The 14,005-nt window shown below is 37.1% G+C and overlaps 2 protein-coding genes across 5 annotated transcripts in view; both read right to left on the bottom strand.

Moving 5' to 3' along the window:
- Window positions 1-2,645, bottom strand: part of edc4 (enhancer of mRNA decapping 4) — a 29,188-nt gene extending 26,543 nt beyond the window's left edge. For 2 of the 3 annotated variants that reach the window (XM_039683994.2, XM_039683996.2), the window contains exon 1: window positions 2,427-2,644. In XM_039683994.2, coding sequence (XP_039539928.2) covers window positions 2,427-2,514 — 88 coding nt within the window. In that variant the 5' untranslated portion in view covers window positions 2,515-2,644. Of the gene's footprint in view, window positions 1-2,426 lie in introns of all 3 variants that reach the window. The other variant, XM_089116500.1, reaches the window with a different exon arrangement.
- Window positions 2,646-3,916: 1,271 nt separating this feature from the next.
- Window positions 3,917-13,826, bottom strand: nutf2 (nuclear transport factor 2). Of its 2 annotated transcripts, none has more exons than XM_039683998.2 (5): window positions 13,700-13,826; window positions 11,598-11,719; window positions 7,815-7,886; window positions 7,525-7,623; window positions 3,917-4,669 (listed from the first exon to the last, which is right to left on the bottom strand). In XM_039683998.2, the coding sequence occupies exons 2-5, from the start codon at window positions 11,694-11,696 to the stop codon at window positions 4,556-4,558; spliced, it is 384 nt and encodes a 127-aa protein (XP_039539932.1). In that variant the 5' UTR covers window positions 11,697-11,719; window positions 13,700-13,826; the 3' UTR covers window positions 3,917-4,555. The 2 variants fall into 2 exon arrangements, with proteins under 2 accessions (XP_039539932.1, XP_088972625.1); XM_089116499.1 differs by lacking the exon at window positions 13,700-13,826 and adding an exon at window positions 12,178-12,206.
- Window positions 13,827-14,005: the final 179 nt, after the last annotated feature.

Genomic DNA, 14,005 nt, shown 5'->3' with positions numbered 1-14,005 from the left:
ATAAAACTCCATACACACACACACACACACACATATATATATATTATATATATACACACACACACACACACACATATATAAATGTATATATATATATGTCTATATATGGATACACATACATACATATACACACACACACACACGTGTTAAAGCTGCAGTAGGTAACTTTTGTAAATAAATATAATTTTTTTACATATTTGTTAAAACTGTCATTATGTCCTAACAGCAGTGTCAATCACGCTCATGTACGTGCTGATCACACCCCTCTTGCACAACACACCGTCATTCAAACCAAACTCAAGTTTGCCGGTGTACTGCAGTTGTGCTAATGGCGGAGAAACAACCTAAACTGCATATTCTTGAGTGGCTCCTGCTCATAAAACAAAGACGAAATGATGACGATAACCAAGCGAAAAAGAAAGAATTAGACAGAGCCCATTGACTCGGGTGTCAAAACTCTAGCCACGTTACATGTAGATAAAATGTCACGCACTGTGCAAAGCAACAATTGAAACCTGCTAATTCACTGGCTTTTGTCATGTTGCTGAAATAATATTGTGGCGAGCAGGACGAGGCCGAGGGACAAGGACATGAGAGCGGCACGAGGCCGGCGGTGTGAGTGATAATGAAGGACACCTGTGAGACGCATCGGTCTCGTATCTCTACAGGAGGAGCAAAAACAAAGGAGGAGCGACGACAGTGGAAAGAGGAACAGGCCTGATTTTATGTTCTGTCCGTGAGGGGCTGCTGGCTTATACTTTCATTTTGTATTTGTTTATTTATTATTAAACTTGTTGAATGTTCGCCGGTTCCCGCCTCCCTTTTCCCATAACAACTGAACCCTGTTACAAATGTACTAGCAAACCTTATCTAGCATTAGGCCTACATATCGCTAGAATAATTACTTGAATTATATTACATAAGTTATGTTAGCTATTTATAACTTATAGAAAGGAATAAATTACATCAATATGTTCTCTAAGTGTCAAAGGCAGAAGAAACAATGATTTGTATTAGCAACACTTCAAAGCTTGAAGATACGACTTTCAACAGGTATCCATTACTAAATTATTTTTATAACCAAACTCCAATACAAACTAGGTTACAACCAACTAGCTTGAAGCTGCTCTGAGATCTGCCCACTGTGCAAGTACAGGATGTCACTCATGTGAGTCTTGATTTTTTTTAAGGGGGCACCATATATTATAAATAGTGTTTTACACTATTTATATTACACTATTATAAATAGTGTTATTTACTGTATATATGGGGTGGTGGTGACGAAATGGATAAGACGCATGCCTTTGGTGTGAGAGACCCAGGTTCGAATTCACTTTGAGACACCAATGTGTCCCTTAGCAAGACTCAACCCCTAGTCGCTCCAGAGGCGTACGACCTCTGACATATATAGCGATTGTAAGTCAATTTGGATAAAAGCGTCAGCTAAATAAATAAATGTATCTCTCCCAACCACTGGAATTTAGACAAGTTTTACTGTACCTTCTGGCAGAAAAAGAAAAGATAAATTTCTTCATCTGTGTTTTTGTCTTGTTTTCCAGTACAAAAAAAAAAATAAAAAAATCTAAACATTCTTAAAACAAGATACATTTACTGGAGAAGCAAAGATATTAAGACCTAAGATATTACGTCTTGCTTTCTGTGAAATTGATTAAAATGATGTGATTTTATGATTAAAACAAGATCAAGTCTGCCTGATGAGATCAGAAAAAAACAACTTAATTCAAATGGAAGGTTTTATCACTCATTGACATTTGGTTTTGGTTTAAGCATGTCACTTTTTTCAAGACTTGATTTTACATTTTGCTTCTCCAATGAGTGTATCTTGATTTCAGACGCTTTAGATTAGTAACGTTACATGTAACATTTAATTCCATGCCTTTATGAATTTAAGACTCTCTGTTTTGATTTAAGCCCTTTTTCAAGGCCTTCGTTTGTGTAAGGATGAATTAAGACTTTTTAAGACCTGCAGAAACCCCGTAGCGATGATGCATAAAAAGTTGTCAAGGTTTCTAAAAAAAATGTTTACATGCCTTCTCTCAAATTCGATAAAAACAATGTTTGTTGTGGTCACGGTTATCAAGTCACCTCATAATGATAAATATGAAGTGTTTTAGACTCTTGAATGAAATTTATTCTCATATCGTCGCAATTAATACTCAACACTTTCTGTCTCAGCAAAGCTGCTGCTGCGCCAGCAGGAGTGTGGACCTTATTTGCTACATAAACGTTAACCCCTTTTAGTCAATCACAATATTACACAAAATAATAATTTTTGCCACATATAAAATCTAGTTAGTGTTGTCCCGCGTTTTTGAGCAACTATAGTCAGGTGGCTCGCGCTGAAATCAAGCGCTGCGCAGCATCATCGCACCGCGGCCTAGCTGCTCCCTTCCCCGGCAACTTACCGGCCGAATTACCGGGACGATCCAGTTTTAAGATGTCCCGGAGGTGCTGGGTCGCGCCCTCTATGTCCATATTGGAACTGGAAGCCATAAAGTAGGGAAGGGGGGATTAATTCGCTGGAAACGGTCAAATTCTCAAGTTTAATTAAGTATCTGAGCTCGCCCCTCATTAAAGCTTGCAACCGTCCCTCAACTTCCGTTGAGCGTTCCCTGTATTTCATTCCCCCGCCTCTGCTGGCAGGATTTCTTTAGTTCCGGACAGAATCACCTAACTTGACTTGACAGACGCTTACATTAAAAAAGATACCTGTTTTTAGAGATCACTAATAAATATTTCTGTTTTATTGTCGTGTTATTATCAATATATTTTACTTGTTTCATGTTTAGTAGTTGTCAGAAAATCATCTAAAGCAAGAAAAAAAATGTTTCAACTAGGCCTAGCTCATTCACCACCTACAGAAATAACAATATCACACTTTACTTTGATCTCCTTTATTTCCACATACATGTAGGCAACTGAAGTAGTCTCTTACTGTATTCACATTGCATTACTGTTGTTTTAGTTGGAAAAAATCTATTCTTTTTTTTTTTTGCTATTCCCCTCAAACCACAAATGAGAGGGTGTTTCTGCAGGTTCGAGCAAGCATGACGTACGTGAACAATACATGTATTTGCCCAGCAAAAATATGCGAGAAGGCGACTCGTTATGTTCTATCCGTTTAGATATTTCAGTGCAAAAAGCTACAACTCAGAAGACATCTCTCTAAAATATCTGTACCATCTCTTGGCACAAAGGCCATCATATTTTATGAATATGATTTTCTAACCCTAAACAATGAGCATAACTCCTTTAGTGTAAACATGTGAAAATGAAGAGAATCACCTCTTATTCCCACAGACTAGTATTTTTGATGTCATGTTTCATGCTTAGTGATCCTTCTTAAGACGGTAATGTCAAAATTTAACCCTAAACATTGAAGGTAATAACAGCTTTGGGCACTACAAACTCGATGGCATTTACATTCAAACTAACAAAACATAAAAAGCATATGAAACATAACGTCCCATTCTGGGGAAAAGAAGCCTCTAAACTAAAATTGAAAGACTAAATGAAAATGAATCTGCATTTCTGGGGGTTTTCTGTTTGTCTCAAACTCATTCTTATCCATACCTAAACTTGCCATGTGATGTAGCATCATTAGAGGACGCATATAATTTTTCCTTTTTTTCAACAAGAGCATCCATTGATGATTCTACCATGCATAGGGTTAGGGTTACATAGAAAATAATTTTTAGTATGAACATCTGCTTCAGGAGACACTGGCCACCTATAACAAGAGAAATACCGTCTCCGTTGTGTTTGGCTTTTCTCAAATAAAACAAAAACCTTCATGAGAGAATCTAATATGAAACAGTATCAAAAATATGAACAGTCAAGCTTAGAAAAGGGGAAAGAAGGTAGAGGCACAACCAGACAGGGGGGATGAACAAGATGACGTTGTTAAGAAAAAGTCAAAGGTTTTATTGTGTATCGTGGCTTGGTAATTATTGTCACAGAGAGCAGTGAGCAGAAATCGGGAAGCACACTGGTCTGAGGGGAAGGGGAAATTAGGGTTGTGTTCTTTGGATAGCTAGAGCAACCTGACATCACACTGAATGGAGACACCAATTTCCAAGGGGGGCAAAAACAACAACAACAACAAAAAAAATTTAAATTCACGGAGCATATTCTAAAAACAAGCTGATAACACTTTGTACTTAAGCAAACAAAGACAGACAGTTGTTATTTCAAAGTCAAAAATCAGCAACTAAAACGTAAATATCAAACAGCCGAGGTTAGGTTAATACGTATTTGTCCTGGTCAGGGCGTCCTCTGATCTTTAAGCTCCCCATCATCATGCAGGTTGGGGAAGGAAAAGGGTCAGTTTGATGGATGTGTGGGCTTTCAGCAAAGAAACATGTCATTTCTGGAGTAGAGGCAGTACTGCATGTTTTCTGTGATTGACTGCTGTAATCCGGTGCCGTTTCTCTTTAGTGTGATGAATGAAGGGCTGATTGACAGGTTCAGGCGTCATCAGGGCGGGCCCCATCCTCCACCTTCCCCCACTTCCCTCCTGCTAGCCATGGGGCATTTAACCAAAATTGTGCAGCGACAGGCGAAACATGTCATTGGTGCAAACCCACGCCTCGTTAATGTTCTTCAGGATGAAGCTCTGATGGAATCCCATGATGGGGTCATCATCTGCCTAGACGAAGCAGAAACACCGAGACTTAGACGAAAGATGCAGCGCTTCATTAAACAGAAGGGGTATAGCTAAACCAGAGCTAAAAATTAAAATTCTGTTACACTTAATCAAAAATCATGCATGTTTTCAGATATGTTTAGCAAATTTCAAGGCAAATTAATTCAGATACAGAAAGGCTGAGAGTCTGTCACAAATATTCTCGAGTTTTCCCCAATAAGGAGTTAATTTAATTCATATTTTTTTTAAAAGGACGTGTTGGTCAGAGAAGGTGAAATAAAAATAAAAAACAAGACTGTATACAAGACAAATGCATGGAAAGGTGATAAACAATCTGGGTCAGTTTCTCATAAACACTGAGCCTAGTTCTGGGCTCAAATTATCTTCAGTAATGAATCACTATAAATAATACAATAACCCAAGACAAGTTATTGTATTTTATTAAAGGTATAGTTTACCCTAAAATTAAAATGAAGTCATCATTTACTCACCCTGGTGTTGTTCTAATGCCGTATTCCCTTTTTTCTTTTTCAACCCCCAAAATCTGAATTTTTAAGAATTGTCTTGCTCATGCTAGTAATGGCGGTAAATAGCAAACAGCATCAAGCTTTTTAAAAAAGACGCTAAAGTATTACAGAATGATCCCATGCAACAAGTGTTGTATAAGCGTTCATTGTGGAATTCAATAGGGTTTGGTGAAAAGCAAACCGAAATTTAATGTATATTTTACAAAAATCCTGACCTTGGCCATGGTCTTTCATGCTCAACTGCACTGCACGTTCATGAGACTCTAGCGCTGCAGTTGTGAGAAATCAAGATTACCAAAAACACGATATGAAAAATAATCCATCCGAGTACCTTCTCTAAGGTGAATATATCCATTGTGTTCATCCTAACAAGAAGTTATTGAGTCATTCTGACTGTCATCTGATAACCGGTGTTCCCGGGCTGGAGAAAGTACATGGATGCTTGTATCTATGTAGCCAATGCATTTTATGTCGTGGTTTTAAGTAATCTTGATTTTTCACACAACTTGTGTACACAAGTCGGAGAGCCTCACGTGGCATAGCCGTGCAGAGTTCAACGGCCAAGGTCAGGATATTCATTAAAAGATACATTCAATTTCGGTTATACCACCAAAACACTTGGAATATATGAAACGAGCTGCATGGGATCATTTTGTGATACTTTTGCGTCTTTATTAACAAGTTTGACGCTGGTCACTATTCACTGCCAAATTCTCCTTTGTGGTCCGAAATAAAACAAAGAAGGGCGTACAGCATTAGAACACCACCAGGGTGAGTAAATGATAACTTAATTTTAATTTTAGGGTGAACTATCTCCTTAAATACACACATTGATGTAAGTCAAGCAATAGAAGGTTAACAAGGTTATAAATTGCTTTCAGTGCAAGATAACCCATGCACCGTTCTCTGTTAAACTCTGTTAAAACTTGGAGATGTCATTTTAGTACACATTTAACAATGTTAGTGGTGCACGATATATCGCCCGCCGATATAATATAGAATTTTTTTTTTTAATTGCTAAGCAATTCAAGTCATCCGGTGAAATTGTTTGTGCAGCCCTAATCCTCGCTATGCGTTTTATCGGTTATCGGTATCGGCCATAACAGCAATATTAATAACGGTTATTGTATCGGCCACAAATTTTCACATCGTGCATCACTAAACACTCTTTTAGTCCACATCAGTGCAGTGTTGTTATTGTCAACTAAAACTATGGATAATTTTTTTATTAAAAACAAAGATGAAAATAAACAGAAAATAAATATTAGAAAAAACGACAACTTTAAGTTAATGCCTGGGCAACTAACTGAAAAAACTTTGAGCCGAAGTACTAAAATGAATAAAACTAGAATAAAACAATTTAGATTATTTAAAACGATAAAAACCTAAATTAAAATTAAAAATGAATATATAAAAATAAAACCTAATTTAAAACGTAATAAATACAAAATTAAAACTAATTTGACCCTACTGGTCAAATATTTAATAACTAAATATTTATGCAATAAATGCAACTGAAACAAAAAGTGCCATTCACACACTGAGTTCAAATTAGTTTTTCTTCTGAAGGAACTCGTGTTATCTCATGATGGCTAAAATACAGAGCTCTTTATTAAAAATCTCGAGGTCAAAATAAAAGTCAGAGCTCAGTAAGTTTAACTCGCTTTTTTTCACGTCACTCATTCATAGGTTGTTTTGAACCTGCAAAGGCACAACGAAATCAACAAACTGGCAAATTGGCATCAACAAATGCAGCATGTCATGACATTCCCTCCACACTAGATCCACACACTTGATCATGCTTGATCTGAACACAGCTTTAAGCAGTTAGTAGAGAGCTTGTATGGTGTGCGTGAACCTAAGCGGACACTGGTCCTTACAGACATTATTAGGAGGAGGAAAAGCCATGTGACCATGAGAGCCTTTAAGCTCAAAGGTTGTGCAGGGCAAGCCTGAAGACTTCATTGGTGCAAACCCAGGCAGTGTTGATACTTTTCAACAGAAAGGTCTGGTGGAAGCCCAGCACCTGGTCATCGTCTGCCTGATAGACAAACACATACACTACAGCTCTGAAACACTTATGAAATCTTTGACTATGCACTACCATGTCACGTTAGGTGAGAGGGAAAATCAAGAGAGTATGAAACCTTCCACGGCTGCTCTCCATTTAAATGCCACTGGGATTAAGGTGATGTTATGCATTTCAAATGGGCAAGAATACCCTTTTAGACCTTTAACACATACATATTTGCCAAAACTGTTCACCTCAAGCGTTGCTGCAATACCATAACTGTCAGAAACCAAAACTAAATTTAAAGAAAATGTACTTACTTTTAGTTGGCCTACTACCATACTCATTATGCAGCTATCAGGGGTGGGCTGGTGGTCCTGTGCTGTTATGCTGTGAGCTATTTTTGTGAAGGGCAGGCTCTGAAAAAGATAAAAACGAAAAATGATGTACGAATTATCTATGTTTAAATGGAAAGATACCTTACTACTAGGGATGCACAATATATATATAAAATCGGCATCTCGATATCTGCCGATAAATGATTTGAACCCTATCCTATTAAACTACTTTGAATCAAATTCCACCTCTAAAAAAAAACACAAATACTTACGGAAAGCTTTTCGACAATGGCTGCTTTTCCCTGGAATTGCTGACCCTCCCACGTAAGGCATGACGCATCAATCTAAGAGAAAAAGAACATGTAGATGAGCTAAATAAGCCAATATGTAGATAGTGCAGCAGTCTTATGGCGCTTTTCCACTGCTGGTGGTACAGCTCAGTACTGTTCGGCGCGGCTCATTTCGCTTTAGCTCGGTTTGCTTTTCCACTGCAGTTAGTACCGCTTGAAAGTGGGTGGGATTATAGTCTGACCGTAGTTTATCCACTCCAGGGGTGGTGGTGGCACAATGGATAAGACACATGCCTTTGGTGTGAGAGAGCCGGGTTCGAATCCACTGTGAGACACCAAAGTGTCCCTGAGCAAGACACTTAACCCCTAGTTGCTCAAGAGGCGTGCGACCTCTGACATATATAGCAATTGTAAGTCGATTTGGATAAAAGCGTAGCTAAATGAATAAATGTTAAATGTTAAACGATTCTGTCTGACTCTGACCAATCAGTCATCTGCAGTGCGTTCACGTCACATTTTAGTATCGGTACGGTACGCTTGGAACCTCAACAGAGGTGGTACCTTTTAAAGCAAGCCGGAGCGACCTGTACCGTACCGTACCATGCAGTGGAAAAGCGCCATTATACGTACATTTATATACACACGTATATATAATCTCTATGCTGTCGGGTGGAAACCTTGTATCTCCAAAAACACAACTTTTCAGAAAATGAAAAATAAATAAATAAATAAAATTCAAACAATTAAACCGCATTGTCAAAGTTCCTATGGCTTTATATAATCAGACTTTGATGTGTCGATTATATTATTAACATTTTACCAAAATTTTTTAACCAGCGAACTTTGGAGAATTTCAGAAATTTGCATTTTGTCCGTCATTAGAACGGCTGCATCTGAGGCAGTAAGTGCATCGCATTACCTTTTCATCAATTTACGGGTTATAAAGTGCTCAGTTTATTCTGTCATTTGGCCAAAATCTTGTATTACTGAAAACAATGTGCTATACACAGGTCATTTAAGACAGTATTGTTTACGACTCAATGACAAATGCTAGACCAACACACACTTCTTTGCTCCTCAAATACATAAAACATTAGCCTTTTATAGATAGATAGATAGATAGATAGATAGATAGATAGATAGATAGATAGATAGATAGATAGATAGATAGATAGATAGATAGATAGATAGATAGATAGGGTTAGATGTAAAGGGTGACCAATAGCAATGATTTATTGAAATAAATAAATGGAGATAAAAGGTTACCAATCGACAGCAGAACATTTTTTAAATTAACAAATACTGTTTAATCTACAGATTATACTAATATATGTTGTTTGTTAAATTTCCTCAACAAATATCCAACATCAATATTACTTAACATCTTTTTTATGTTGCTCAATATATAGATCCAAGTATAAGCATTTTAGGCAAACAACAATTCTGGCCTGAAAAGACTCTTCTGTTGAACACACGACAAAACTCGTTTGTTACTGGGCATCTAGCGTCACTCTGCAAGACATAAACCAAGGGACGCTTTGAACACTAACGTGATGGCAAGACAGAGAGACAGTAAAAACATTTCTAATTGATATCTCTCTCTCTCTTAGCTAAAGGCATCCACACACTACAAGACAATCGGGCCGATTTTTTGCCTAATTCCCCCCTTCCAACAAAGCTAGGTGAAGACCCGATTATCTTGATGGTTCTTACTCATTCTCTTATCAGATTTTCCTGTGGTGCGAGGTGTGTTAAGAGTGATTGAATTTAGTTTTTTGTGTCTTTTTTATACAATCAAACAAACTGTGTTTGAGACTCGAGCAAAAATAACTACTGTACTTAAAAAAAACCAAACCAGTTTTTGGCATTTTAAATGGAATAACAAGATGAATCTCATTGATTTAGGGCCTTATAAGAATAAAGGCTGTGTAAATGAGAAATTTATAATAGGATCAAAGGTGAATGGCCAAGAAAGCCAGCAGCAAATGAGCAGAAAGTGCAATAAAGCAGCTGTATAATGTCACCTGTGTAGAGTTCAAGAGTTTATAAAAGTTTGGTAGAGTGAAATATAATCAAACTTTGGATTTTGTTAGGGCATTTTAGTGTTTGTCATCAGCCATGGTCATATTTAGCACATCCTTGAACATGGCTGAAAAAGACTGAGCGCTCCGAAATGGCTCATGCATCTGTATTATGCAATATTAAATTCTATAAAATTGTTAATGTAAATAATGATCAAAATGTATATTCTTTAGGCCATTATTAAGCCCACGTGTTATATCTTATATCTAACGCAACCTATAATGCACTCTATAACCCCTCACTCGGCCAGAATCAGACTGACGGGACTGCGTAGTGGGCGTGGACAAATTATTGCACCAAGGGAGAGCGACCAATAGAAACAGATCTTTCATTTTGGTACTTAGATAATACCGTTTCTATGGTAATGCAATGTTAAATTTCCAAATTGTTTTCACAGGATGAATTCGGAGTTTGTAAGCTTTCAAATGATCCCTACTTTATGTTAACTACTAAAATATGTAATATAATAAAAAGGATGATATATTTTAGAGGATAATATATATATTAGACTTTTTAAAGGATAATATTATATTTTTATTGAAAAATACTAGATTATATGTTTTATTATGAATTTTTAGCATGAAAACCAAAGTTTCAATTATTTAAGGTGTGTGTGTCAACTTTTTGTGACAAAGGTCAGAACTCCTGTTTTTTGAGGTGCACTAATTGTCAAAAATCCATCGGTTACTCTTCCTACATAATTTGTAGCCAAAAAAAAAAAAAAAACAGCAGACCTTTAGTTTCCAACTATATACAGTTTGTCATAATTAGATTAGGATTTAATAGTAATATAGCGAAGTAAAGTTGGGTGTCCCGTATACAGTTTAAGGAAGGACTACAACAAACGCCTCCCAGGTTAGTGACATCACCAACCCTAAAATTTACATAGGCCCCGCCCCCGGGAACACGATTTGTAGATTATCATGACAGAATATGCTAATCAATGACTAGAAGATAACTACACATAAGCTACATAAATTCATCAACTAACCATTCAGAAATGTCCTGTTGCATTCTACATGTTCTTCTTGAGTCTTTCCATCATTGTCGACTCCGGTTTAACATAAAAGGCTGAAGGTTTTTGAAATTTCCAGTGCATGTCTGTGTGAGGTAAAAGGACACAAGCTTTTTTGAAGCTCCGCCCTCTGTACCTGGAGCAACAGCTCATTTGCATTTAAAGGAACGGACACAAAAACGTTTTTGCTCTGCCTCAAAAAGTGACAATTTTAACATGCTATAAAAAAATATCTGTGGGGTATTTTGAGCTAAAACTTCACATACTCATTTCTGGAGACATAAGAGATTTATTTTACATCTTGTGAAAAGGGCATTATACCACCCCTTTAAAAAACAGTCCAACTCTATTATCACCATTTTGTCTTGTCGTCGTCTGCCATGTTTGCTTACTCTAAAGTCACGTCTGACTGCGAGATTTCCAGTGTTCACAGTGGGGACTCCGGTTGTTTGTGAATTGAATCTGTTAGTGTGTGGTGTGCTGTCTAAGTCACATGTCAAGGCACTCGGAACAAAACTGTTAAATATATACGTTTTTATCGTCACGTTTGAGGTCTCTTACATTTTGAAAATCTGATAAGTTTTTAAAAATCTTTTAGTGTGGGAGAGCCTTAAAGGACTAGTCAAGAGAGAACTATCCTGAGCAAAGGAACTAAACACAATACTCACATATATTGATCCAAGTTGAGTCCTGTCTGTGTCAAACAGCTGATAGTAATGTTGCACAAAGCTGGATCCTATTTGTTCCCAAATCGGCTTGTCTCCCATTCTGATTCACCCTTCTACAGGCACTAGTGGAGACAGAATGAGTGACTCAATGTATATGACTTACTGAGGGTTGACAAATGACAACAATAGACAAGATCACAAGTACAAAAAATTTCCAAACAAGATTATTATATTTATCGCGCCTAAATGTTTGCGCTCATTGCATTTTTACAATGGGGTATTATTGTACCCCACAACACAAGGAAGCTTGATTTAAATTGTTTAATTAAATTGAAAAAAGTAGCACAAAAAGTTTTTGAATAAGTCTAACACTAGTATTCATAAATACAGAAACTGAATAATGGAAAATAACACTGGGTAGTATTTTAGTCCTGACTGAATTAAATACAGGCTATTAATCCTGATTCCTTTGTCTTAAAGGTATCTTTGTTGTTTGACAACAAAATTAAAGGAGTAGTTCATTTAAAAAAAATAAATAATAATTTGATTATAATTAATAATTTACTGATAATTTACTCACCCCAATGTCATCCAAGATCTTTCCTAAGTCGAAAAGAAATTAAGGTTTTTGATGGAAACATTTCAGGATTTTCTCCATATAATGGACTTAATGGGAGCCAAACGGTTCAAGGTCCAAATAAACTAAACATCGGGCTGTAGATGTTTTAGCTAGTTATGTTTTTGATATTGAAATTGTACTAGAGTTGCTTGTGTGTGTATATGTGTTTGTATTGTTGGATGTTATTTGTTACACTCAAATGTTCTGTGTCTGTCAGTTTCGGCCAGGACGCCCTTGTAAAAGAGATTCTTAATCTCAATGTGCTTCTTTACAGGTAAAATAAAGGTAAAAAAAAAAAAATCCTTTAATGTTGGGTGGATTCTGATTGGCTGCTGATGTTTATATCCCATCAGCCAGGAAAAATCATTTTGATATTGTTCCTCTGTAGAGTTATCATAATACTTGTAACTTGTGGTGTGGACTTACCTACCGGTATTCTCATAAATTATAACAATTGTTAAAACTTTATAGTGATCCTCCTTGATGTGAACAGGCCTTTATAAACTTCTTTATAGAAACTCATGGAATCTGACACGCTCCTGCTCCACCCTGTTAGACACTCATACAGATTTGTCAGCAAGTTTGGCTGGTGGTTAATGTATCATGTGCTTGCTTGGGCCATGATTCACTGCAGTCTTTCAAACTTGAACAGATGAATTTCCTCCAAAATGTATAGTGTGCCCAGCAATCAAACACGTACAATCGTTGTTTTTATAGTTCTGGGGTAACGTTTTTAGTTAGTTAGAGCTGTTAATGGCAATTTATCTAACAAATGTATGGGTGACAATAACTAACTTAAACCCAACACGCTGGAACGATTACTTGTTAAGCTAGAGAAGCTAAATAAAAGGAAACTTAAATTAATTACTGGTCTGTATATAAAAAAACATTCGTCTTGCCATTCCAAAGAGGATTTTAAAGATGTTTAGCTTGGTAACTGTTAGGTTGGTTGCAAACTAACTCAAATTCAAATCAATCACTGACGATATAATGACTTCCGAGTTGTGGTTGGAATCATTCCTTCCAACCGCAACCACCATTTGATTGAAGTAAACATGCTAAGATAGCTTTCATTGGCCTCGGTGTAGACTGATTCATTGTAGCTTTAGCCGACGTGCTAACTGTCTACAGCGAACTCGCCGGCTAAACTGTGATGAGGAAAAAGTTGTGCTTTACGTTGAAGTGAACGTTACTTTATTAAATATTGACTCGGAGTTTGAATAGTGACGGTCAACTTGGAGCAAACGCGCTCTCGTTCCGTTCTAAAAATACCTCAGAGCCATATGAGCTGCATGCGGGCGCGAGACCCTCGCGCGGCCCGTACACGCTCCAGTCCTATAGGCGTGTCCTATTAGCTAGCGCTTCAGATTATTCTTGGAAAAAAGCCACAGTCCCACTTTGCATAAAGTATGTATATAAAGTCGTTATGTGCAGTGTAAACACATCGCTAACAGTTATAAGTAATATATGGCCAACATCTTACCTCAGTGAGCCCTAAACCGAATCCCCCGGTTCCAGTTATGGCGTTTCCAGCGCGCCGTGAACAGAAGTTGAGCGGCCTCTTCGGTTTGCGCATGCGCGAAGCACTTGCACACTGCTTTCAATTTTGGTTCTTGACAGTCAGGAGTCAACCGATTCTTGATGTATTGCTTTCCAAATCTAAAACTAGAGCTTCGAGCAGCAGGTGAATCCAAGAATATTATACTTAAAATACTCTAGTATTGTCCCGTAGAAACCATAACTTCTCAGCTATTAAAAAACTTCTGTGTAAAATAAAACTACATGTGGC

The sequence above is a fragment of the Pimephales promelas genome, chromosome 10 (genome assembly GCF_988280905.1).
Source record: "Pimephales promelas chromosome 10, fPimPro1.hap1.1, whole genome shotgun sequence".
NCBI lineage: Eukaryota > Metazoa > Chordata > Actinopteri > Cypriniformes > Leuciscidae > Pimephales > Pimephales promelas.
The sequence above is the reverse complement of the archived record's forward strand: the minus strand, read 5'-3'. Positions and strand labels throughout refer to the sequence as shown.